The sequence below is a fragment of the Antedon bifida genome, chromosome 8 (genome assembly GCF_963402885.1).
Source record: "Antedon bifida chromosome 8, ecAntBifi1.1, whole genome shotgun sequence".
In the NCBI taxonomy this organism is placed as follows: Eukaryota; Metazoa; Echinodermata; class Crinoidea; order Comatulida; family Antedonidae; genus Antedon; species Antedon bifida.
In genome coordinates this window covers 7,900,399-7,928,101 of record NC_136233.1, presented here as the reverse complement: position 1 = coordinate 7,928,101, position 27,703 = coordinate 7,900,399, and the positions used below count along the sequence as shown (strand labels likewise).

Genomic DNA, 27,703 nt, shown 5'->3' with positions numbered 1-27,703 from the left:
AGAGCATGGAAAGTCACATAAGAGTGAATAAAAGAATAAATAAAAGATTAAGAATGAGTATAAGAGCATTAAGAATGAGTATAAGAGCATTAGCAATGAGCATAAGAGCATGCTGTGCAGTCATAAGAGCATGTTACGTCATCGAATGAGAAGAGATTACTGGCGTTCCATAGTTTTCTGGGCCCGATCGTCTTGGGCCCGATCGTCCGTGGTCCCGATCGTCTGATGATAACCCTAGCTAGCAGCAGCAGCAGCCCTGGCTCGATGATCTGGGGGAGAGAGAGATAATATACTGTAGAAACTGAGACTGGCCGTGTGGTGTCCTGTTGTTGCATGTTGTGTGTATCCTTAAAATGGGTTTATTTGGATTTTTGGTAAGTAAAATCCAGCCCCCAAAATCTTTTCTTATATAAATCAATATATCCTAGTAGTAGTACTGTAGTTAGTAGTAGTACTGTAGTAGTAGTAGTAGGCTAGTAGTACTAGCTAGTAGGCCTAGTAGTAGAGTAGTAGTTCTAGTAGTACTAGGGCTAGTAGATAATTTTGGTCTCAAATTACTCGCAAAGTATATGTTTATTTTATTCTAATGTAATAAAAATCATAAACTGTCCCCTATAAATTTTGACATTTGACATATACTGTAGCCGGCACAAATATTTTTGGCTTGGAGAACACTTTTCATATCTCAGAAATTGTTGGGCGGATATGGTCGTAGTTGGTGTCAAAATACTCAGAAGATATATATTTCTATTCACTTTAATGGACAGCTTCGGTGAGCATAAAGAAGTGGTGCGCTTTTCTTTGGAATAGGACCAAATTGCTTCCTTTATGCCATTGTAGAGGCCACGCAATGGCACATCTGGATTCGTTGTGATTATGCACTTGTCAATTGTATGACCCACTATACGACCCCCGGGAGAGGTGCGTCATGGGTGCGTCATTTACATATAATTACTGACGCAGGGGTGCGTCAAAAAACCTAGATGGTACGTCACATCAATGAACAAGGTGTGTCAATGTTCGTCACTTTACCACCCACCATATCATAAACAACATGGTCACAGTGCGTCAAAATGGGTGCGTCATGGTCACCTAAGGTAAGTCACATTTTTGACGCACGGGTGTGTCATGGTATTCAAAGGTATGACGCACATCGGACAAATGACGCACCTCTCCCGGGGGTCGTATAGTGGGTCATACAATTGACAAGTGCATTAGTCCAGTAGCGATGTAAAGCATTTCTTGTAAGACGCTGAACCATGCTCTTTGCTGATTTGTAATCAGCTTTTGCAGAACTAGTGTTTTTCGTCCGCATCTTATCTTTTGCTCTGCGTTTCACATGAAGAGCTGGTAGTAATGTTTCAGCGTTTTCAATGAACCAATCTGGCTGCCTACGTGATGATTCTTATTCATCAATAACATAAGAAAACATAACCAATGGAATTAAATAATGCTGACAATGTAAAACGGGTAAAATTGCGCATAGATTGTGTGGCACTAGAGCATGACTGGTAAACACTGAAAATTCTAGGCGAAGGTCAAACGATCGTTTAATAGCTTAATTTTGAGATATCTTTACAGCAAAGTTCAGTAAACAAGATAATTAAAACCCGACATTTCAATGCACTTTTTTACAGATTATTTTTTCAACATATTAATAGGCTTACTATTTTTTAGGGTGGATTTATTTCTGGTACCATATGTGGAATCTATGTAACTCAACATTATGATGTAAGTTGAAACACAAATACACAGTTAGTACAGTATTTCATTTAATGGCATTTTATTAAGTAAATTTCAATTAAGGTGAATACTGTCGAATGATATAACTTGATTTTATGTATCGCTACTATCTTCACAAAAAGTTACTTTAGGGTCTATAGCTGTACATTTTGTTTATAAACCTATGATTTAAATAGTTACAAATTACAAACAAATAATGATACAATAATTGGTATTTATTTTTAAAACTATGTTGAGGTTCCCGATGTAGCTACACTATTTGTTACTCTAAAAGAATCAGCAAAGAAATATGAAAAGAAAGAAATATCTCCACCACCAAAAAAAGAAGAAAGCTGACAAAACTGTATATTCATTTAATGTGGTAAGTACAGTACTCTTGTATAAATAATAAATGAACATCATTGATTTAGTAAAGTTTTGAAAATGATTTTTATGATACTTAGAATGTTTAAACATTTTTAACTTTCTTTTATTGTCATATTAAGCTCATTGGGCTTTAATGCACTAACTCTAAATTCTTATAATTATAATCAATTGATTTTTTTTTTGCACATTCACTATATTTCACAAATCTTAATATAATCGAAGTTGTGTAACTGGTGTTGATATTGGCTTCAAATATTTTGAATATGATTGATTTATAATATACATTCTTATGAAAATCATTCTCTATTCTCTCAAGTGGGAGTAAATTGGCTTGTAACAATAACATTTATAATATCCTTGCAATTTGATTGGTTAATTACGAATCACGTGCTGTTCGGTATTATTTCAACCAGACCTGCCAACTCACCAGATTTTAAGATTCTTTTATGATCATAGAGAAGCTTCCGCAATTCTTGCATGATCGTTGGAGAAATGTGGTGGAGGTTCACCAAAATCAACAAAGGCCCATATGCTTCAGTGACATTGTAGACTTTACACAGAAAGAAGCCAAAAAGCTTAATGATCCAGTTTATGGCAAAAACCTGGTATCTAATGAGACCACCACCGAGCTATAAAAGAACAAACGCTCAAATACCACACTTAGCGTTCAGTCATCCAACACAGCCAAACCCAAGGTGTCGTGTCAACACTGGCTGTCGTGTTGCCCTTGTTTTAAGTCTGTGGATGGATGGCAGAAGGAAATTCATAAGAGAAAAGAAGCTTTGTTGGAATTGGGACACTTTGCATCGTCTTGTCCGAAACCAAGTTTTTGTAAGATGTGTGCTGAGTGAGAAGCATTCGTCCTTCTTACATCCAGTCTCTCCTCCAAAGGGTGAACTTACAACAACAAAGCCTGTCGAAAATCAAAAGGCAGCACCTCCTGAGATGCAAGCAAATTCGTTACCAGCCACGTCATTGGCAGGCAGCTACCAAAGAATTGGCTTGTCAGTTGTACCAGTCCAGGTTGAGGCGGAGGGAGGAAAATCAGTAATTTCAACTTATGCTTTTCTAGACAATGGCTCGAATATTACATTTTGTACAGAAGCACTTGCGCAGAAGTTAAGTGTCAAGGGCAAAGGCGTTAACCTTAACCTTATGACAATGGATGGTCACTATTAAATCGACAACAATATCTCTGGAAGTGGCAAATCTAGATGAATCAAGTCAAGTAAAGATTCCAAGAGTATACCAGACGATCCATACCAGTGTCAACACTATTGCAAGTCAGGCAGAAGTTGATAGGTGGCCTCACCTGCAAGGAATATATATTCCGTCTGTTAACAGGTGTACAGGATAAGTCAGGCAGATAACAACAATCACGATGCTCAGTAATAAATCTGTCAAAGTATCTTTATTCTCTTCTCTTTCTTTCTTTCTTTCTTTAATTTGAGTATGGTTGAGGATTGAGGTTGTTTGAGGTTTCTAAACAATGATAAAAACAAACAAACGTAATTAGCCTAAACTAAGGAATCGAGCCGATCCCTGTTGTCATGGCAACCGTAAATAGCTGAACAGCGTGTGCTCCATGCACCGAGTAGTGGCTAGGCTAAATTGACCAACGTCAACTATGTATACTATAATACAATATTATTATGATCGCTGACAGTAGCTTATGCTACTCAGCTTATAAATGTTAACAATATAAAGATTTAACAAACAATATATGTCGGCATAACGCCATCAACAAGTTATATATCTCAATTTCAATACTGAAGAACAGAGAGACAACAAGCCATCGCCATGATGAACCGCTAGTCGGTAATTAAAGTGAAATTAACACAGGCCTAGTGATCAATATTACAATCAGAAAAAATGTACCGAAACTTCTGAACCTTCCTAGTACACTTGATCCAAATCTTCTTTTATCTATTATTAATATTATCTATCTAGTTTCCCTATGAAACTACGGTATACTTTAAACTATACATTGGGTGTTTAGTTCCCCTATAGACCGGATTGTTTCGTTCGAGGTCCGAGCGGTCACTCGAGCAGTCGTTGGTCTTCAGCTTAACGTAAGTGTTTCGAGGAGTTCCATCGACGGGCATCTTGAACTTTTGATACACGCCAGCCGTGTTGGCGAGCTCCCTCGATCCGTACCGTCCTCGCATTTTTTTTTAAATGCTGTTTGTGAAACGATGTACGACGACCTTGTTGTTGTTGGGGTTGTGGCATTCTTTGTAATTCGGGTGAGCGTTGTTCTCGAGATGCGTGTGGTAGAAAAACAAACAGTCAGCGATGATGCCAGCAAAATTGAATTTGGCGAACCTCAACGGTCCGTAAATCGGGTTGTGATGCCCGTTCAGAGTGCAACTGTAAGAGGCGTTGTTGACGTCGGTGACACCGAGCTGTTCGTCGAACACTTGTTTGCCGTTGCTGGCCTGCATCTTCTTCTGTTTTCGTTCGGATGTCAGGTAATTTCCCAGCTCTCCCTGGTGGCCATCGGTGTATCCGATCGATCCAGTGTGCACTACGTTGCTCTCGCAGCCTTGTTCATCGATGAACACGATGTTGCATTTTATTTTATGTCTTTAGGCAATGTGGCCAAGGATTACCAATAGTGCATTAATCACCCGTGCATGTTCTCCGTCGATGGGCTTCAGACGCAGGGCTTTCACTCTCATGATGTCGTGGCGTTGTTGCCTGTCCCACCGTTCTACCGATTCCAGGACGGCCCTTCCTTGGTCATCTACCATCATCTCGGATCTCTTCGAAGCGTTATGCAGAACTTCAAACACGATCTTCATGCAGAGAGGTGTCTTTTTGAAATTTTCCATGAAGACATATCTTGCTCTCGTCCCACTGATGCACCTGTTTCGATCCCGGAAAAAGAGATGCGTCCATCGCCATCTCATCCGTGACGCTGCTCGTTCTAAGGTCCAATTGCCAATCCTTTGTCGAAATACATCACGCTCGTCATGTAGTCGGTGGGAAAGAGGTCGAAAGAAATCTTGTCGAGAACACTTCCGACTCCCATTCTTTTCTCATCCGATTGAGGACACCTTACCAGTTGGGTGGACATGATTGACAGGTATATAAAAGGTTTATCGAAAAGATATATATATAGAAAACTTAGAAAAATTTGACTTACAAATAAAAATTAAACAGTCGATTTTTCGACTTGCACGAATTCGACTGTAAATACAGTATATCAGGGTGTGAGTCTCGGTTGGGGCGACTTTTTCTCATTCTCACAGATTTCCTCATCTTTATCGTTTCAAATTAATTAATTAAATTTCAGTATGTCACCGGCCGGTTTAGAATTAATGTTCTTTGCCTGATTTTTATATAAAATTTATAAACACATCAGGCATTGAACATTAATTCTAAACCGCTCGGTGTGATATACTGAAATTTAATTGTTTAATTTGAAACGATTAAAGATGAGGAAATCTGAGAATGAGAAAAAGTCGCCCTAACCGAGACTCAAACCCGGAACCTTCTGCTTGATATGCAGATTTCCTAACCATTAGACCACTGGGGCTTTCATAGTATTGTTTAAACTCGATTGTTATATATTATATATAGGCCTACCACCTCTGGATGTACATGTCGTAATTATAAGCTGAGAACAAATGCGACTAACGAAGCAATAAAGAAGTAGTAAAATATAAATCACAAGACTCTCTCATTAGTCATTACTCGCTATTTTCACCCCCAATAACGGCAAACTAGTCAAACATATAATCAGTGTGTGGTACATAATATTAGATTTGTTATTATTTTTGTTTAATATATGGATAAAAAAAACGAATAAATTCCTAAACATTCGCAAAATGTATTGAAACATGGAGGTACCTCCATGATTGAAACGACGTTTATAAAGTATATGTTGTTGACATCACATCACACTCTCTGCCTATTAACGATTTTGCGCCCTCTATAGATTATAGATTAAAAAACTTCCTATTAAGTAACGAAAATATTTTTTTGTCATGTTTTTTACAATAGGGCCTATAAATAAATAATACCACTAAATACAGTAAAACATTTACGATTTAATACTTAATTGTTGTCACTGTAATTATTATAGTTGATTTGTTAATTATAAGTAATTAATACATACACATCCTCGTATTTATTGCGTGCAGGTATTTTTCAAGATGATAGACATCCATTATAAACTAGACATACCACGATCGGAAAACACCCCCCTATTTGGAACAAAATCGTTGAACCTAAATTTGTTTTAATTATATCAATAACTAATTATATCTCACTCAATTTAATTAACAGGGTTACATATTATATCCGATGGTTAAAATCAGTACCGAAAGTACGAAACAACTTTTGCATAAACATTTTATAGAAATAATCCGTGTGATTTACCATCGACTGTTTTTGCCCTTACACGTAAATTTATATGGGTGGGAGGAGAGGGAGAGTGGGGATACCAGACGAAAGCAATACAAAGTATATTAAAAAGGCTTACCTGGCATGCACTTGTGGCGTTGTCGTTGGTTTGGGATAGGAAAGGCGTCATCCGGTTTGACCGTCTGCAAAGCCGAGTCGCATCATCTAATATTCGGTGCGTCCCCCTTAATCCCTTTGATGTGTGACACGTTGCTCCTCCCGGCTACAGTTTCCTATGAGGGAAAGTGAGCTGCGAACTCCCTTCCGATGAAAAACTTTCGCATTTCCTGTTCTTTACTCCAAAAAAAAAAAAAGAGTTTCATTCGGGCAGGGGGGGTGCCGACCTTGCTTTTGTATATATCCACAGCGAGCAGTATTCGCAAGCGAATAGTAGTACCCGTCTTACAGAAGACAAGCATCGTTCGTAGATATCAAAGTCAAGATGGCTAAGGACAGTCAAACACAGGCTTATTTGTGGACTCTGCTTGCACTTGGGGTTTATTGGAGAGAGAGAATGAAAATATCGTTTTTGTTTTATACACTCTATCATTTGGGTTGTTATCGATGATGTCATCGACAACAAAAATACGGTGTTACGATTGCTTTAATGTCGATTAAGTTCCCCCACACCGTGAACACAAGTAGGATTTTGGCCAATCAGGAAAAAGTCAAGTAAAATACTACGATGTATTACGATTGGTTTTTTTATCGATGATGTCATAGTTAACAAAAATGCGCTATTACGATTGGTTTTGTTATCGATGATGTCATCTTTAACAAAAATACGCTAATACGATTGGTTTTGTTATCGATGATGTTATCGTCAACAAAAATACGCTATTACGATTGGTTTGATGTTGTTAAAGTCACCCACACCCACAAAAGTAGGATTTGGTCAATCAGGAAAAGTCAAGTAAAATACGGTGTGTTACGATTGGATTTGTTATCGATGATGTCATCGTCGTCATCAAAAATACGCTATTACGATTGGTTTGATGTTGTTAAAGTCAGCCACACCCACAAAAGTAGGATTTGGCCAATCAGGAAAAGTCAAGTAAAATACGGTGTGTTACGATTGGTTTGTTATCAATGATGTCATCGTCGTCATCAAAAATACGCTATTATGATTGGTCACACACACACAAACACAAACAAGAGAAAATGGGAGTTTCACCTTGCTCATCATAATCGTATCAGCAGGATGCAAGAAAACCATGAAAGTCTTAAACAAACATCTTCAACAATAATATTTATCAAGGAGGATGAGAAACATGCACCAACCACAAAGGTTAATGCGTGCCGCCGTCAAAATGTGTACTTATTAAAACGGTATCGCTGTCATTGCAAAAATAAATAAAGAATACGTCCGTCGCCATCGTTTGAAAATTATCGTCTATATAATTATAAAAACTATATTATTAAATCACACAAATCACGCCGCCGCTGCTGCCGCCAAATGCAGCAGCAGCAGTAGTCAAATGAGGGCGCTATACCAACAAGTGCAAATAGAGTAATTTAACAATAAGGAGTAGCGACAAGCTCCTCAGTAGGACATATTGAGGCCATTTTCATGCATGAATGGACACACTGCCTATTCAATAGCGTGAAGATTACGTAAATACTAGGAGATTTTAGCAAATAATTAAAAATATTGGAAACAAAATTGTATGTAACTTGATAGTAAATATTGGTTTATTAATACATGTTTAAAGTTTACAAACAAATATTTCAAAAAAATAAATTTTAAATATGCTACTATATTATAGTCTTTTCTTGGTCAAAATAGTGTAGCGCTAGGCCGCGTATGGAGAATATGCGTACAGCTTGTTGGTGCGGTCAAAGATAGTGTAGTAGGAAGATGTTACACTTCGCTCAAAAATTAGAGAACCGCTCGAGATAGGGCGCCTCTCACGACAAGTAGGGATAGACGAATCCGAAACATGAGGGTCGCAATTGGCAAAGGTGACAACGAAAATGGTGTTTTCGGCAATAGAGAGGTTTCACAATCTTACGAATACGATAACGAAAACGGATACGTCACGCACACATTCGTTTTCGTAAGCCATCAAAAAATCTGTTTCGCATGGCAACGAAATATCGAGGCGCGTCCAAAATATGACGGCGGTAAATTTGAGCGAATCGCAGGTACGTGTTGCTTGGTTGCCTAGGCCTAGCGTAACATCAAAGCGAGTGAGGACTTTAAAAACTGCTATTTATCTAAATTGACCTGGCATTTTAGTAAATTACTTTAGTAAATTACTTTCAATAAATCTATAATCATATTATAATCATGAATCATTCCTAATTCAAATGCAAAATGTGCAAAATAGATCAAAAACTATACTCGTTTTGTAGTTACGAACATGACTGGTGATATTCGTCAACACGAATACGCTTTACGAATATGAAATGGGGATCAGCTCAAAAGTTTCACAAATGTATGACGTATCCGTTTTCGTTATCGTATTCGTAAGGTTGCGAAACCTCCCTAATAAATTGTAAAAATAAGCCACATTCAACTTCAAACTTCTAATTTTTTGTTTTTATTATACAAAGATAAAAATTAATATGATGTTTTCATACTATTTTTTGATCTTTTTAATTGTGAATACATTTAATTGGAGTAAGTTTTGGGATGACATGACTATAAACAATAAGCTAAGATCAGGAGGAGGCCTACGTGCCCCTAGACGCATTCATGAATGGATGCTGGTCATCTCGTACCCATAAATACTTTTACGGTACCCACCGTTGTCAAGTCATAATACAAATTTTACAGTATACAGTATTGTTGTTGGCAAACAATATATGATTTATGAATAAATGATATCAATTCTTCTGCAATTTCAATATTTTCTATAAAGCATTTCTATAGAAGTTTAAAGATGTATTGTCCCCTGAATAATAATTTAAAAAAATATTTTTATTTTAATGTCACATAATAATTATCCACTTTGACCAAAAATTGGATCGAAAAAAAAATTTATTTACCTGAAAAAACTGTAATTTAAAGATGTATTGTCCCTTTGACCAATTCAAAAAATGTTTTTCATTTTGAAGTATCATAATAGTTATTAACTTTCACCAAAAATTAGTAAATAAAAAAATTATTTAACCGAAATACAGACATTTTTTTGTTCAAAAAATAACTTTGACTTCCAGTCAAAGTTTTCGATCAAAACATATCTCATAATGCAACGCGCTTGTTTGGCTACTCTGTATGCATAATCATAAAACTTCCTCGCGATCTGTGTGAAAACACCTTCTCAACCGCGACGAGTTGTAAACAATCCTAATTAGCATCATGTATAATGCATACTCGTGGTTTGAAATCTTTGTTTACTTTCGCTTGTGATGATTTTCCAGACGAAATTTAATCAAATTAATTTACCTGTTAATTACATAAACTTGTTGTTTTTGGCTCGAATTTTCGACTTAAAGTGAATAACTTCAACATTACTTTGATATGGCCAATTTAAATTTAGAATATTTTTTTTTTCATTTTTTGTGTTTCAAGGGACAATACATCTTTAAAGCAAAAAAATGGTCAAATTGGCTGCCAATTTTTAGTTGAATTTAACCATTTATTATGTTATTTTATAAGTGAAAACATTTTTTTTCTACGGAAGTGATTAACTTTATTAAAACTACAAAATAACCTATTCAGTCTGATTTAAATAATCTTCATTTTTTCATGTTTTGGGGGGGACAATACATCTTTATATAGTATCATAAATCTATAAAAACCCGTAGGCCTAATTAATAATCATAAATTCTATAAAACTTTTTTATTAAAATTGTCTATAAAGCAATTTCTATAGAACTCTATAGAGATACAGTATATAGAAGGCTATAACTTCTATAAAACATTTCTATAGATTGACATAGAATTAAAACTTCTAGAGTTCTATGTTTGTAAGGGTATTATAATAAAAGTGGATAACGTAGGCCTCCCCACAGATATTTTTCCTTGATATACCTTACCAATAATTAACTCGTCGGCTTATAATTAATATTATCAATAATATTATCACAACATTACATAATTATGGCATATAAATTACGGTGAATGCACGAAACAATCAACTTAACAATATGGGGGTTTTTTCAGTAAAAAGCACACTTAGTCCTACATTCCTATAATGGCATTCATCATGTTTCCCCTTATAGACAGTTCCCACTGACTATCGACTATTTGTATAATATTATTGATTGTAATAAATATTGATTGATTGATTACACATACCATACTATTCTCTTTTCCCATTTAGAAATAAACACACGTATCTATTATTATATAGGCATACACATTGTATTATTATTACCACTAGAATATATTTATTCACTCTGATGAAGAAGTGTTTCTAAAGCTAGGTTATAAATTATCTATCTCTGTCCAATGATAAACAAGTAAATGTAATTAATGATTAAAAAAAAGTTCAGTTAATTTGCAAATAAAAACATTAAAATAAAAGAAATAAAATATGGTAGATATTCCAGTGCCTAAACAATTCCAGGTAATTGAAACACATATTTTTATTCCAAAGCATAAACATATGATTCATTTGCACTTTCTATAAAGACAACATTACATTTTATATATTAATTCGTATTAAATCTTAATTTTACAGTCATATTATTCTACTGTATCATTGAAATTGGCGCCCATAGTGTCTCGCTTTTATTTGCATTGAACGAATAGGAAGTGTAACATCTTCCTACTACACTATCTTTGGTGCGGTTGTGGACCGCTAATAGTAATTGATCGTCAGGTTGGTGTGGGTCTATATAGGTTTTATCTATTGAAACAATTGGTAGATAAAAATAATAATACACATGTCTTATAGTTCAATGCCCCTTTTCTACACTAGTATCATAAAATCAATTCACAGCAGTATTTAAAGAAGTTAATTTTGCCATGATATTACTAGCTAGCCTAGGACTCAGGAGCGCTCGCGTCGCGCGGTCAGCGTAAGCCTGCCTGGAGGAGGCTTAGAATCTAAGACCACAGTGCTGAAATTCTAAGGCTAAGACTTCTTATTGCAAGAATCAGATCAGGTGACAATGTCACAGAGTGACATACAAGCATTAACAAGTATTGAGGAATCTGTGACATACAAGGATGGACACTACCATCTTGGTATGCCTTGGAAGGCTTCCCCATCAACATTACCAAACAATCGTGTATTGGCCGAGCGCCGACTCAAAACGTTGCAGGCTTGCCTGGAAAGGAGTAATGACACCCACAGGAAGTACAAAGAATTTGTGGCATCTGCAAGGGAAACCAGACATAAGTCGGAATTTTCAAAATTAAGATTTCTAGAAATACTGAAACTACTGTACATAATCCAAGATTTAAAATGCTGAAAAAAATATCTTGATACCATGTCTACTTCCAGAGATATCTCAGTCTAAAGTTTTGGTTGTTACAATCAGTGTTTTGAGAAAAATGCTTTTAAAGTCAAGTTTAAACAGTAAATGACAACAACAACAAAATAAACAGGGCGTCTAAGTTTACGCCTTAGCAAAAGGGTATTCTAATTGTTTTATTTCAATGAAACTTCGCACCTTCCTTAATTAACTATTGTTCTATTATTATGCAAACTTTTCATTAAAATCAAGCCGCTGGAACACTTTCAATTTAAGCATAAAACATGATAGGTTTTATGAAAACCATACATAATTTACACCATCTTTTTAACCAACATGGTACACAAAATGTTAAAATGTATTTATTTGTCTCAAAATAGAAAAATACCAAGGTAATGCATGGATTCTTTACTCCATGGGTAATGTAAATAAATATGGTTTCAGCTATCATTTTCTGTAAAAATAAAAAAAATGTAATTTTTCAGCCTTTTAATGTTTTAGGCTGTTTCTACAAATGTACAAATGCGACTTATGTCCCATTTCGCTTGCATGTGCCACATTTATGGAAACGTTAGTGGACAAGGGATATTCTAGGAAGGTTTCGACGAATCAAATCCAAAATGATATCTTCCGCACCATCCAGTTTTACACCCGCAGAAACCGAGAAAGCTAAGGGTTGTGTTTGACTGCTCTGCCAAGTTCCACGGAGTATGCCTAAATGACAAGTTAAACCAGGGACCGGACCTTACCAATTCATTAATTGGAGTTTTAATGAGATTCCGTTGAGACTCCAGTTGCCTTTTGGGCCGATATTGAGAAAATGTTTTACCAGAGGTCAAGGTAAAAGAACAGGACTCAGACTTTCTCCGCTACTTGTGGTGGGAAATGGGAGATCTGAAGAAGGCACCAGAGGAATACCAGATGCTAGTGCATCTGTTTGGTGGCCGATCATCTCCGAGTTGCACCAACTTTGCGTTGAAGAAAACGATAAAGGACCATGAAAAGGACTACGATCCAAAAATCACGCAGATAGCGATAGGCATTTCTATGTTGACGATCTTCTATATGCGACGGACGACGAACAATGTGCTATTGATATAGCCATTCAAGTAAAATAGTTGCTGGCAAGAGGCTTCAACCTGACGAAATGTGTTTCAAACTTGAGTAAACTAGTGAGCACGCTGAGAGATAAGGGTGATCCAAACTCAGTTTCCTTATGTGGTGGAGACCAGCAACGTGCATTGGGTGTTCGCTGGTTTGTCAGTGAAGATAGCTTGGGATATACCATATCCCCAACAACCAAGCCTGCGACTCGAAGGGGTCCTGTCAGTTGCTTCGTCTGTTTTTGACCCGTTAGGGCTGGTATCACCGTTTATCCTCAAAGCAAAGTTATTGATGCAAGAGCTCTGTCGACTTGGTTATGATTGGGATTCAACAATCACAATTGAATATGAGACTAGATGGCAACAGTAGCTATCCGATCTGAAGAAGTTGGAGACTATTCAAATTCAACGATGCTACAAATCTGCAGAGTTTGGGACCGTAGTGCGTCATGAACTGCATAGTGCTTAACAATAGAGCAGTGCATCTGGAAGTCGCATCATCATTGGACACAAACTCATTCTTAAATGCCTATCGACGTTTCATTGCGTACCAAAGTATATCCGGTCTGACAATGGAAGAAACTTTGTTATGGGGCAAAAGGAGCTTCAATCGGCCATTAATGATTGGAATCAAGGACAGATACACCAATACCTCGGTGCTCAGCTCGCTGATGGAAGAACAAACAATCAACAATGAAACATTGCAGACACTTTTCTGTGAAGTCGAAATGATAGTGAATGGGAGACCAATAACAAGGTGTCAGATGACCCAAAAGACAATGAGGCATTAACACCGAATCATCTTTTACTATTGCGAGCAGGACCCAGCCTTCCACCAGGACGATTTGTTGCAGACGATTGCTACGTGAGAAGGCGCTGGCGCCAAACTTATTATCTTGCAGATGTTTTCTGCCGTCGCTGGCTCCGGGAATATTTGCCTGCACTTCAAGAGCGACAGAAATGGTGTAAGAAACAGCAGAACGTTGGGAATGGCAACATTGTTCTGGTTCATGACTCATCGGTTACACAATGCTCGTGGCCGCTTGTTTCAGATGGAATGGTGCGTTCTGTGAGATTGAAAACGTCGGTTTGAACTCTAGTAAGACCAATTACTAAGATCGTGTGCGATGTTTGCCCAGTGATATATTTGGACTTTGACTTATGTGAACTTTGACTTATTATCTGGTGCGCGTTAGCACTCGTGAACTGGTTTTTTTTTTAAATGCCTTTTATTGTTTGTCGTTAGCCGTAACATATATCTATATATATAGTAAAGGCTCGATTTAATCGCCTTTAAGGGGCCAGGATGTTACGGCTCTCCTTTAGTTTAGCGCCCTCTATAATTAAAAAATCGTCTAATATGTCCACTCACAAAGATGTGTTCTATGCGTAGGTCTATTTAGAAGAGACACAAACGTAAGTTTTAATCATCTAATGAATAATATTGTGATAATAATAAGAAATTATGATTAATGCAGTAGTTGCTTGAAGTTATATTATAGTCAATTTTGAACGCCGTCTAAATGGTGCGTGGAGTGTAGGCCTATCTACGGTCAAGATTGAAAGCATGCTCATACTCGTACAATGTTGTAACGTTCATAATCATTATTCCGCGGTTGTCATGGGATGAAATCCAGTGATGCGGACGGTGCTCGTTCTGCTTGATTGAGCACGGCCCTATACAAGAGCTATTTACATGTTTGTTTACCTCCGCCAAGGAGGTATATGTAATCGGTCGCGTTTGTTTGCAGGATTACTCAAAAAGTAATTACAAGATCTTTACCAAAATGAATACAGATAGATATGTGGTAAAGGACCATTCCATTTGGGACCATGGTTTATTGTTTATTTGATCGTTCCAAAGTGAAAACCTACACAAGCCTCATGCTATATTTGGTTATGGATATAAAACAAATAGTGAATGTTTTGTATTATAAAATATTTTATCCATCTTGTTAATTTGTGAGTTGCTCACTGTTCATCATATTACCCAACTGATAAACATTCATAATTTCTTTCATTAATATATTATTGGTTTGATTTGCTTTATGTGATCATTTCTGATGAAAATATTGTGTATTTTGTTGTAAAAACCAGAAATCTGCAATGAATTGCTATATGATTTTATACGTGTAAATGAACAGAACTTGCATTTCTTTGTTATTCAACTAAAAAATAAATCTTGTTTATTCAAACTTTATAGGAATCTGGTGAGCTTCATGACTACTTTAATCACGGCTTGTTTACTGGTTAAATTTATTGAAGATGATTGCTTAGAAGTTAACTTTGAACACCCTATCATGAAACAAGCATCAATCAACACCAAGTAGTTGTATGTTGTAATCTGGGTTTTGGGGAGTAAAACTAGAATATGATTTGTTTTTCAACTTTAAGATAAATAAAAAAAACCTGCTTGTACAATTTACATTTTGCCTAATTGTCTTATACATCTGTACAGACTGCATGCAGCCTGTGTAAAATGCATCTAGGTATTATTATTAGGGTGTCTAGAAAACTCGGATCTCAGATATGTCTGAGTTTTCTGACACCCATATTATCCTGTGTTCATAATATTCAAATTCTCAAAACAGCCACGTGTGTTGGTGTATATCAAATAAATAAACAATTTCTTCTTTTATTGCATTGTGATCAAAAGTTTAACTACAGCTACTGTACTGTATTTTAATTTGTTCAACATGATACAAAATTAACAACTATAAGTTGGTATACTCTGACTGAATCATGTTTGTGGTGCATGTGGTGTGTTCTACTAGAGTTCCTTCTAATATAATGAATGTGCATTTTTTTAGATATAAAACAAAAATAAAAAGTATTATACAGTATACTGTTATTTTACTGTATTCTGTATGATCATTTCTCAATTTGTAGGACAATTGAGACTAATGTTGATATACCATTGATGGAATTAAATGTCACCTAGTACTTTTCTTCAAACCTAATCTGAAGCTCTTTTCAATCTCATATTGCCGTTCATTAGTCCTATCCAAAAAGTCTTTCTTCTCTAAAAATCTGGAATGATAAAATGAAGGAAGCTTTACACTAGAAACTGAATGATTTCCGTTTTGTTTTATTACATGAGACTCTTGATATACTATATACTGAACTCTGATCATTCCAGAGTAATTGTAACTAAATGGTGGGTGGGGTGCGATATTCAGTAGTAGAATTATATGCCAAGACGGTCGTGTAAACACGGCTTATTAAACCTTTATTTTGGTCAAGGCCTAGGTGTGGGAGTGCGATCACTCCTAAAACGCTCTTGAGGAGTGCGATTTATAGCACACTTTATAAACTTCTACACATCAAGATACAAACGGCACAGCACCCTTGAATATGTTGGGCAGTACAATTTGTATTACACCTGTGATTTTCAAAAGACAAGGTCTGATAGTCATGGTACACCATGACTGAATTATTGGTTATCCGCACTTGGCGGATAACCCCTTGTTATTGTCAGGATCTTTTTTTTCTCTTTTTTCTTCTATTTTCTTCTTTCTTTCCACGATTTTTGTTTGCAGCGTATCTCTAATTCTGGCCAACATATGATTGTATAACTTTGTCAAAAGATTGCCCTGTAGCTGTAGATGTGCAAGAAACTTTTTTTTTCGAATTTTGTGTCGCGCAGCGTAAGTTACGCGCGATTTTATGAATTTCAATGATTGATCATAGAATGAAAAGTAAAAGTCATTTTGCGTTGAAACTTGGTGAAAATTTAAGTCATATCATGCGCAAACTTTCTATGGATTAAAAATGGCATGTTTCACAAAAAGTTATGCGCGCATGCGCGTTAAAATTTTAAAATGCGAAAAATCAATTTCTAATCAACTTTCTACGCGTTTCATGTCATTTTGAGCATTTCAAAAATTCCCACGTGTGCGCATTTTTTTTCCGCGCGCATGCGCACGTAGCGCAAAAACATCCATTTTTTGCTTGATTTTGGTTTTTTCAGCCTTTTCTAGTAAATTTATCAATTTTCAATCAATTTCGACTTAAAATCACGTCACACGAGCACGTAGAATTGGATAATTTGTGCGCGTTTTTGATGGAAAACTTCAAAAATTCGTCAAAATTAGACCTTTTTTTAAACAGTCATAAATTCTAAACTCCATGGTGAACTTTTTTTAAATTAAATATTCTGGAAGTAGATGAGTTTTATTTCTCGAATCATGCATTGATATGGCTAACCGGACATTGTGACGTCATCGTATGGCCACCCGAATACAAAATATAGGATTTTTTTCTCTTTCATCATAGCTCGTCAAATTTAATAGAGCGCATCTCTACTTATCCGTATTCCATTTTCCACCATTTCTTTATATTGCCTAGGTCAATCAATTATCTTTCACATGATTTACCATTTTTAAAATTGTGATGACGTCATCATGGTCAAAAGTGTCATTAACTTTGGTCACTAAATTTTCACCTATTCTGAACTGTATGTAGTACGTATACAGTATATAGTGTATACTGTATATACTTTGACGTGACGCAAAATAGAGAGCGCACTAACATTTTTTTCAATAGCATAATCGTTTTTCTGTGCGTAATATTCTAACGTATGACGTGCACGTGGCTTTTGGGCTGCGGATAACCTAACTCGTCCGTAGTGACGAGTTCAAATCTAGTTTTTTCTTTTTTTTGGTTATCCGCAACTTAGTTGCAGGATAACCCATGTGATTGTAAATATCTTTTTTTTTCATCATCTTTGTTCTTCTTTCTTTCCCGGAATTTTGTTGCACGCATATCTCTCACCCTTGTCAACATAAGATTGTATAACTTTGTCATAAGATTGATCTGTAGCTGTAGATGTGCAGGAAACTTTGTTATATGACGTTAGAGTCGCGAAGCGCAAGTTACGCGCGATTTTATGAATTTCAATGTTTGGTCATAGATTATAAACCAAAAGTCATTTTGTATTGACACTTGGTGAAAATTTAAGTCATATCAAGGGCAAACTTTCTATGGATTAAAAATGGCATGTTTTACAAGAAGTTACGCGCGCACGCGCATTTAAAGTTTCAAAATGCGAAAAAATAATTTCTAATCAACTTTCTGCGCTGATCATGACATTTTAAGCATGTCAAAAATTCCTGTGCGCGCGAAAAATTTTACGCGTAAGGTGCGCACGGAGCATGAAAATCATGTGTTTTTTTCTTGAATTGTGATTTTCTAGCCTTTCCTAGTCATTTAAAAAAAGATTGACATCATTTCAAATTAAAATGACGTCATACGAACACGTTGATTTATACCATTTGCGCGCGTTTTAGTTGCAAAAGTGACAAAATATTGTCAAAATTTTGCCTATTTTTAATCTATTATAGCTCCTCAGGATCATCCACGACCCCCAATTTTTTTAATTTAATATGTAAGCAGATATGTTGTAGATATAAATTCATGCAGAACCTTTACCACTCGGATGTTATGACGTCATCGTATGGCCACACGAATGTAAAATATAGATTTTTTTACTCTTTCGTTATTGCTCATCACATTAAATAGAGCGCATCTCGCTTATACGTATTCCATTTCCTCAGATATTTTAATACTGTCTACGTCAATCAACTATCTTTCGCATGAATTAAAAATATTTTAATTTTTATGACGTCATCGTGCCTAAAAATGTAAATAACGTGGGTCACCTATTTTCATCTTTACAGTAAATTTCAATCTGTTATAGCTCGTCAGAATAAAAAGTGATAATCATGATTAAAATGTTTTCTGGAAGCTATTGGATTGTAGATACGAATTCATGTAAATATTTTGCCAATCAGATGTTGTGACGTCATCATATGGCCAGTTGAATTAAAAAAGTCACATTTACATCTCTTGCGTAAAAGTTCATTGCGTTTAAACGAGAGCGCATCTCACTTTTACGTGCCCAAAATTTTTCAAATTTGTATTAATGTAATTAATTAGATAATTATCTTCTAAAATTGTTATTTTATATGTCAATTTGATGACGTCATCATGTTAATAATTGCATTTAAAAGATGGGTCTCGTAATTTCGTCTATGCTACACTGTATATAACATATACAGTTTATTCTGTAAAATACTGTAATATGCTGTATGCTACATAATAGGTACAATTCAGCACTGTAAACATATTTATTTCATGTCATAGGATGGCATAATAATTGTCGAGGTTCATATAGTTAAGTATGTGCATGTTGCGTTTGCGCGGATAACCCGAACTCGTCAAAGTGACGAGTTCAAATCTAGTTTTTCTATCTTATTCTTCTTTCTTTCCACGAATTTTGTTAGCAGCGTATCTCTATCTTCTGGACAACATAAGATTGTATAACTTTGTCATAAGATTAACCTATAGCTGTAGATGTGCAGCCAAGCTTTTCGACGATTTCGGAGTTGCGCAGCGTAAGTTACGCGCAATTTTATGAATTTCAATGATTGATCACAGATTAAAAACCAAAGGTCATTTTGTATTGAAACTTGGTGAAAATTTAAGTCATATCAAGCGCAAACTTTCTATGGATTAAAAATGGCAGGTTGCGCAGAAAGTTACGCGCGCACGCGCGTTTAAAATTTCAAATTGCGAAAAATCCATTTCTAATCAACTTTCTACGCGTTTCATGTCATTTTGAGCATTTCAAAAATTCCCACGCGTGCGCAATATTTTTACGCGCGCGTGCGCACGTAGGGCAAAAACATGTGTTTTTTGCTTGATTTTTGTTTTTTCAGCCTTTTCTAGTAATTTTACCAACTTTCAAACAATTTCGACTTAAAATCACGTCATACGAGCACGTAGAATTGAACAATTTGCGCGCGTTTTTGATAAACAATTTCAAAAATTTGTCAAAATTATACCTTTTTTTAAACAGTCATAGATTCTAAACTACATGGTCAATTTTATTTTTTTTTACATATTCTGAAAGTAAATGAGTTGTAGATATAGAATCATGCATCCATTTGGCTAACCGGACATTGTGACGTCATCGTATGGCCACTCCAATATCAAATATAGGATTTTTGTCTCTTTCGTCATAGCTCATCACATTTAATAGAGCGCATCTCTACTTATCCATATTCCATTTTCCTCAATTTTGTAATATTGTCTAGGTCAATCAATTATCTTTTACATGATTTACCATTTTTAAAATTGTGATGACGTCATCATGTTCAAAAGCGTCAATAACTTTGGTCACTTATTTTCACCTATTCTGCACTGTATGTAGTACGTATACAGTATATAGTGTATACCGTATATACTTAGACGTGAAGCAAAATAGAGGGGGCACTAACACTTTTTCAATGGCATAATCGTTTTTCTGTGCGCAATATTCTAACTTATGTCGTGCGCGTGGCTTTTGCGCTGCGGATAACCTAACTCGTCCGTAGTGACGAGTTCAAATCTAGTTCAAAATTGTTACTATTTACGTATGTTGGAGTTGATGCTATAAATGAGCTTGTAAACATTTTAAGCTGTGGTGCTCTTGGATAGTAGATACAGTAATGTTTTTTTGCGGTGAGATGTGGATTTGTTGAATGACCACCATGGTACAAAGAGACCATGGCACTTGACAGGGTTTGTTATTACAGTAATTTTTGGTAAACAAGCGCTGTGATGGATAGGATAAGAGGCAGAAATGCTGTGGTTTTTTGTCAAAGTTAACTACTTTAACTGTATGGTGAAATAAATAATACATTTATGAATAATGGATGTAGGATATAATTTATGTTGGAGGCAAATTAGGTCTCCATAAATAGTCTAGTGATGTGCCTGTTTATTTGATACCATCCAAAAACCTTTGATTCAATCATATAAATTAATTGAAGATCATTTAATTTAAGTTTAAGATCAATTAAACAATAAAACTAACATATTTAGTTTTTTTTAGTGTAATAATGAACATGTTAAGAAACATTTCTTTAATTTTATAGTACAGTATTTGGAAAATTTAATTTTAATTATGATTGTTAGTAGTATTATTATTTAGAATGTTATCATTCAGTTGCATTCACAAACTATATAATCAGCAATACTTCTACATTTTTGTTTTTGTAATTTGTTAGAAGAAATATTAATATGAATTTTTGAAAAATAAAATTGTCCTACCCATTTTTGCCTTTGTTGTGCAGTTTGAGATCCTCCTCAATACCTTCTTGTTGTTTGAATGAATTCCAGTCTAGTTTGGATTTTTCCTAAGAAAATAAGTAGATTAATGAATCAGCACTTATCTAAACAATAAAGTGTACATTGTATAATCTACACTACTTTATTGGAACATGCATATGTATAAAGACTCGGTGATTCAAACTTTTATCATTTATAGAAAATAACATTTGAAAACCAGTGATGAATGATGTTCATCTAAGTGTCTTTCAATAAACTTCTATAATTTGGATTCTAATTTTATAACACACCTAAGTAAATTCTTGTCATTTGATTGGACAATTGTGGGTCACATGTTATATAGAAATAAATGTTATGTAGCACTTTTGAGAAAGTTGGATGTTATTTATTTTGGTTATATTCCCCATTGCTTTCACTCATAACATTCATTATTTGTACAATACACAACATCAATAAATGTGTCCCTTTTCTCTGTAGACTATTAAAATGCCTCAAAGTTGAACACGTCCATTTTACTGTCAAAAAAAAACTGGACCAAATGTCTTCACAATTCTTCACAAAAACTGGAGATGCTACCAATACAAATTACAAGCCCAGACACCTCAACTAATCATAAACTTACAAGGGTACTTATTTTAGGTTTCTTAGTTAGTGTGTTCAGCAGATTTCCAAGACCTCCCTGTGACCGCTTTATTCTGTAACGATAAAAGTTTTGTATTTAAATTCTCTGGTGACATCAAATTTGTAACTCAACTGTGTCGACATTGATCCAAGAACATTGACCAGAAATCAAAATATGTTGAAAGTTAAGTTGAACATGTTCTATTTTTCTTGAACTGAAAGGAATTTTTTTTAAATACAACTAACACTACAGTTATACATTTGAATACGGTCGTGTGTGCTGTATGGTAACTGTGAACAGATTAGTTTGATTTCGACGCAAGTACTCTCACACACTGTTTCCTTTTGCAACTACAAACCATGCACGGTATGGTAACCACGATTAGTTACAGTTTCAGATCTCGCACACTGGTTCCTTTAAGTTGACATAAGAGTGAACCAATCCTTCAAATTGTAATAACATTCTGAAACTTTGCGCAGGTATTCATTAGGATGTCAAAATCATGGAATAGCAGGGTTTCCCCAAATTAACATTGCACACTAAAACATAGGCATCCAAGGTGTCATTGGAAAGAGAATTTGATACTGATTATTTTATTCCATTACACCCATATCAGAAAATGCATCGTTTATACTGTAGTTATTTAGCATGTGATAAATAAAGGTCAAAAGGTCAACATCTAATTTTAACAAATACTGTACTGTTTGGTATCGTTAGATAGCTTTTTAAATTCTGAATACAGTTGTACCAATGTATGTCCGATTTTCATCTATGTTTTGTCATAATTTTCCAATTATATACATTTTCTACAACATAACAGGGGCGGATTGCAATATAAAGACTTTGTCTTAGGCTTAGATCTAAGCCCTAAGCCCCTCGCGAAAGTCTTAGTTAAGCCTCTCAGCAAAGTCGATTGCAATATAGCGGTTTTAACTGAGACTTTATTAGTAAAGAATTGCAAACAATCAAACCAGCCTATAGTTACGGACAAAAGAGGGTGCTATACCAACAAGTGCAAATAGAGTAATTTAACAATAAGGAGTAGCGACAAGCTCCTCAGTAGGACATATTGAGGCCATTTTAATGCATGAATGGACACACTGCCTATTCAATAGCATTACGATTACATAAATACTAGGAGATTTTAGCAAATAATTAATTTGATAGTAAATATTGGTTAATTAATACATGTTTAAAGTTTACAAACAAATATTTCCAAAAAATAAATTTTAAATATGCTACTATATGTAGTCTTTTCTTGATCAAAATAGTGTAGCGCTAGGCCGCGTATGGAGAATATGTTGGTGCGGTTGTAGATCGCTAATAGCTTTTACTCGTCAGGTAGGTGTGGGCCTATATAGATTGTATCCATTGAAACAATTGGTAGATAAAAATAATAATACACATGTTCAATAGTTCAATACCCCTTTTCTACACTAGTATCATAAAATCAATTCAAAGCAGTATTTAAAGAAGTTAATTTCGCCATGATATTACTAGCTAGCCTAGGAGCGCTCGCGTCGCGCGGTTAGAGTAAGCCTGCCTAGAGGAGGCTTAGAATCTAAGACCACGGCGCTGAAATTCTAAGACTAAGATTTCTTATTGCAATGGTCTTAAATCTAAGACCATCGTTGCTAAGGGTTTCATCTTGGGCTTAAGTCTAAGACCACGGTTAAGACCTTTATTGCAATCCGCCCCTGGTCTCCATCAGTAAAGATAAATAATATGGATTTTGTTAATATTGATTTGACGCTTCGTTAACATTTTTGGTAAAACTTGTTATGGTTTTATAACAGTGATATCAGCATTTACCCGTTTCGCTGTGCAATTAACTGCTTGACACAGGTGTTTCGTGCACTAACATCTCTGTCAAATGTATAGTTTGATTAATTATTCTACTATCACTATTTAAATTACAATAATTAACTAAAATCATAATAAATGAAAAGATGGTAGACGTTAAAAAGCTTCTTCATCTTTGAATGGCAAGAGGACTAAACACTGATCTTTATATGGCAATATGATTTTGGGTTAATTCGAGGGAAATTTATTTTGTTGGGAACCCTTTAAAACTTCAAAGTTCACTGTAATAGTGCAAATATTCGATTTCCTGTGTTTCTTTAAAATAGAGCTAAAGCCAATGGAAACTAATTTCTTCTGTTTAAGGATTAATTGGTTCGTCCTGATTTTGCACAGTATTTTATAGGTTCAAAATAAGAGATTGAGATTCTGGATAGACATGTTATGTAGTTTGACAAACTTAACACAATACACATGATTTTGAACTTGGTACATATTACATAGTAGTATTATATCATTATACTGTAAAACCTTGAAAAGCAGCCAATTTGCTTCTTTTTTTTTAGTACTCTTAATAGTCCTGTAAGTGTAATGCAGTAGACTATGTTCATATATAGGCCTAGTGTACTTTTTCCAATAACACCCTATGATTATTAGGTTGGGTGTGGTCTGTCAAGTTTGGAAGATTACTGAAGGATACAACATATGTTATAAACCTACTTTACTACATAAATACGATATACAGTATAATGAAATATAACATAATTGAAAAATTATGACAAAGTACTGACAAAAATTGGACAGATTTTAAAAACTGTATTCAAAATAAAAAAAGCTATCCATTAATTCCAGTACAGTATTTGGTGATATTAGATTTTGCTCTTTTGACCTTTATTGGTCATATGATTTGTTTAATTGCTAAATAATTATATGCATTTTCTGATATGTAATAGAATAAAATGATCAGTATAAAATTCTCTTTCCAATGACACCATGGATGCCCATGTGGAGTGTGGATTGTTTTCAGCCAAAATGTAAAAAATTAGGATAATAAAATCAGACTTTGAATAGGCCATTTTGCAGTTTAATAAAATTATTCACTTTCATAGAAAAAAAATGACCTAAATTTATTCATTGTCTCAGTGTCTGACAATTTTTTTCAAGTAAATAACTATTATCTGACATTAAAAATGGCATATTCAACAACAAAAATGTGCTTTTCAGGGCGATAATATATCTTGACTAATAATAGCTACTGTTAAACAACAACGTACCCCAGACTGCTTGTGGTTGGTTTATTTAGCTCTGCAGTTGTTTTTTGGTATTTGTCTGCCTCCTTTGCTTTAACTTCTTCTTTTACTCTGCATGAACAACAACCAAATAATAATAATAATACAATTAAGTGGGCCTATGACAAATGTCATGACTCCAATGGGTGTTTCTACATAGTAACCAAAACAAGATATAAGAGTATTGCTTACTCTATTGTTTCACCAGCAAAATCAAACAGTTTTGTGACAGTAACCACGCTTTCTGCTTTGTATTTCGGAACATCCTTTACGGTAGTGCTAGATGTTGTAACGACACTTTCCTTCTGCAAAACAAAATATAAATGACTACAACAAAATTTTACTATGGAAATAGCAAACAAACAATTTAGAACACATGAAAACCAACTGACAAAAAAGACATTTTTATGTTTACAGTATTTAGTACTGAGAGTGACTCTCTTACTTTCTTATCAGATGGCTGTCCCACATCTTTCAAAAAGCTATTCCACAGGTCATCAGCCCTTTCTTTCGTTTTTTCATCAGTTTTTTTGTCTATGTTGTCAACTCTTCCCAACTTGTATTCTAAATCATCTTTCTGTTTCATTTCCACATCCAATATTTCTTCTTCCTCACTATTCTCTGAATCATCATCTGCATTTATTCCCTTTTTTCTGTAAAAATAAAACCATCATAAATATATTGTTAAAACTTCATGAAGAGAATTTATAAAGTAGACATATTAAAGAATAGAATGATGCCATAAAAGTTGATGTGTATACACTAGAGCCACACACATGTATGGATAAATTTATTTACAAACCTAAAGGATTTGTTGCTGTTCTTTTTTTTCTTTTTTCTCACCAGTGCAATATTTTCTGTATCTGCATCTGCAATACCTTTAATACTTGAATATTTCACATCATTATCATCACTTTGATCGTCTGCAATGATAAACATTTTAGATCATAACATTTTGCCATTTTCAGCTTTTTAAAGTTCTGTTCTTTTGTTGTTGTTGATAATAAACCCAATGAGAATCTTGCAATAAGATAAAAACTTTAATAGATCCTGATATCAAAATCAGGTTTTATTTTTACCTTTTCACTGCATATATACCTGGTACATATATAACAAATGTTGAACTTCATATACGGTACCTGGTACTACTGGCTTTAGGACAAATAATTTCTTTTTTAAATGATTGTCTCCACTGTACACCAAGTTTAGGTTATTTTGAATTTGTTTTCAATTTTCAACTGTATGTGCCATATTAAATTGTATAGTGTTTTATTTATCGATTTTTGTACGCCAAGTTTTCACAACATTTATTTGTGTATTTTTTTTATAAAAAGATGAAAATAATTAAAACTTTCAGTAGTTTTGTTAATTTGTATGTATCTTCATCATCACACAATGTGTTTAAAAAACATATTCCATAAGAATTTTGTGGTAAAAAATATCTTTTTCATAATGAGGACACATGATCACAAATTATGCATTCCAAAAACCTGTATTTTTTTTAACTGATTTCAAAATCAGTGACAATTCAGAGGCAATCTAACAACAGGACGCTGAGCTCTACTATCAAAGGTTTCATATATGGTTGCGACACAATCAGTGACTGACTTTCGATTGGCCGATCGGCCAATTGGCTTCCTGAATGTCATTTACAAACACAAAAATCAAATTGATTTGCAAAATGTCAATTGGGTTGAAATACCGTAAAACCTCCCAAAGAAGCACATGGGCTTCTTTTTTAGGACTCTGGGTGAGCTTCTTTTTGAGATTCAAGGCCGTAGCAAGAAGTTAAAAAACTGATAGGTATAATGCACATCAGACAAGTGCGGGGGTTGCATAGTGCATCATAAAATTGCATTATATTCCTTCGACTTCACTTACAATCTATCTTGATTTTTGAAAAGCCAGTAGCAGTGGGCTTGATATTGAGAAGGGCTTCTTTTCTTAATTACTTTTGCAAACCAAATAGGCCTAGGGTTTCTTTTCAAGGTTTTACGGTTAACTACATAAGCTAAACAATTAATGAATTATATTTTAAACATTTTAAATTAGTGTGTCCTCATTTATAATATATGTGATAACAAGATTAATGTGTAGGGATGTGTATCTGGTTCCAGTTATTAGAAATCTAATTCATTTGCGTTGGTGGCCTGATCGTTTTTCTCCATTTTTAGAATGGGTTGTCTAAACACCCACACAGTTATTACCCGATCGTCTTGAAATGGGCCCACTTATCCGAGTGGGCTTGATCGTCTGACAATCTATACAATTTCATTCTCTCTAAGGCCTAGCTAGGTGGTAAATGTTATTTCCAGAAGCAAGTTAAAATAAATTAGTTAAAATATTGTTAAACTTTTCATTCGTAAGCTTCAACTCACAAAACATCACTTATTTGTCAAAGAGGGCTGTCTTCAGTCTCATGCTTTCAGTTGGGCCAATTGTTCGCGGTCCCGCGTTAATCGATCGTCTGTTCCCCGCCGGTTCACTATGCCTCTAGTCTAGGACCTTGCTAGCCTAGTAGTAGTATGCCACCGGCACGGCCCTCTCTTCTCTAGTTAGCCCTAACTCTAGTCCTAGGCCTAGCTAGGCTAGGCCTAGTAGCAGGCCTATTTAAGATTAATTATATATTTATGATTAATTATTATACCTGAAGGTATGTAATCATCATCCTCTCCAGAATCGTAGTTACTTTCTGAATCTGACATTATCCTTTCTTTTATTATGATTATGATCGAAATTTCTCGCTGGCTATGTATGTGTGTGACGTGTGTGTGTGTGTGTGTGTGTTGAGATTGAGAATGAGTAATCCGCGGTTTTCCCTGTGCGGTAGGGCGCCGCCATAAGTCAGGATGTATATAACTTTATTAATTGTAACACTTTGGTACTGT

General features: G+C 34.9%; 1 protein-coding gene and 1 long non-coding RNA gene across 2 annotated transcripts; one reads left to right on the top strand and one right to left on the bottom strand.

Annotated features, from left to right (window-relative positions):
• The first annotated feature begins 219 nt into the window (after window positions 1-219).
• LOC144849548 (uncharacterized) lies at window positions 220-15,417 on the top strand. Its single transcript, XR_013613984.1, has 4 exons — window positions 220-374; window positions 1,678-1,731; window positions 1,981-2,104; window positions 15,196-15,417. It is a non-coding gene; the product is annotated as an uncharacterized LOC144849548 (long non-coding RNA).
• LOC144849544 (craniofacial development protein 1-like) lies at window positions 15,393-27,597 on the bottom strand. Its single transcript, XM_078706486.1, has 8 exons — window positions 27,463-27,597; window positions 25,618-25,738; window positions 25,261-25,468; window positions 25,008-25,120; window positions 24,801-24,887; window positions 21,727-21,799; window positions 21,087-21,172; window positions 15,393-16,022 (listed from the first exon to the last, which is right to left on the bottom strand). Exons 1-8 carry the CDS (start codon window positions 27,518-27,520, stop codon window positions 15,926-15,928), a joined length of 843 nt encoding a protein of 280 aa, XP_078562612.1. The 5' UTR covers window positions 27,521-27,597; the 3' UTR covers window positions 15,393-15,925.
• Between the last annotated feature and the right edge of the window lie 106 nt (window positions 27,598-27,703).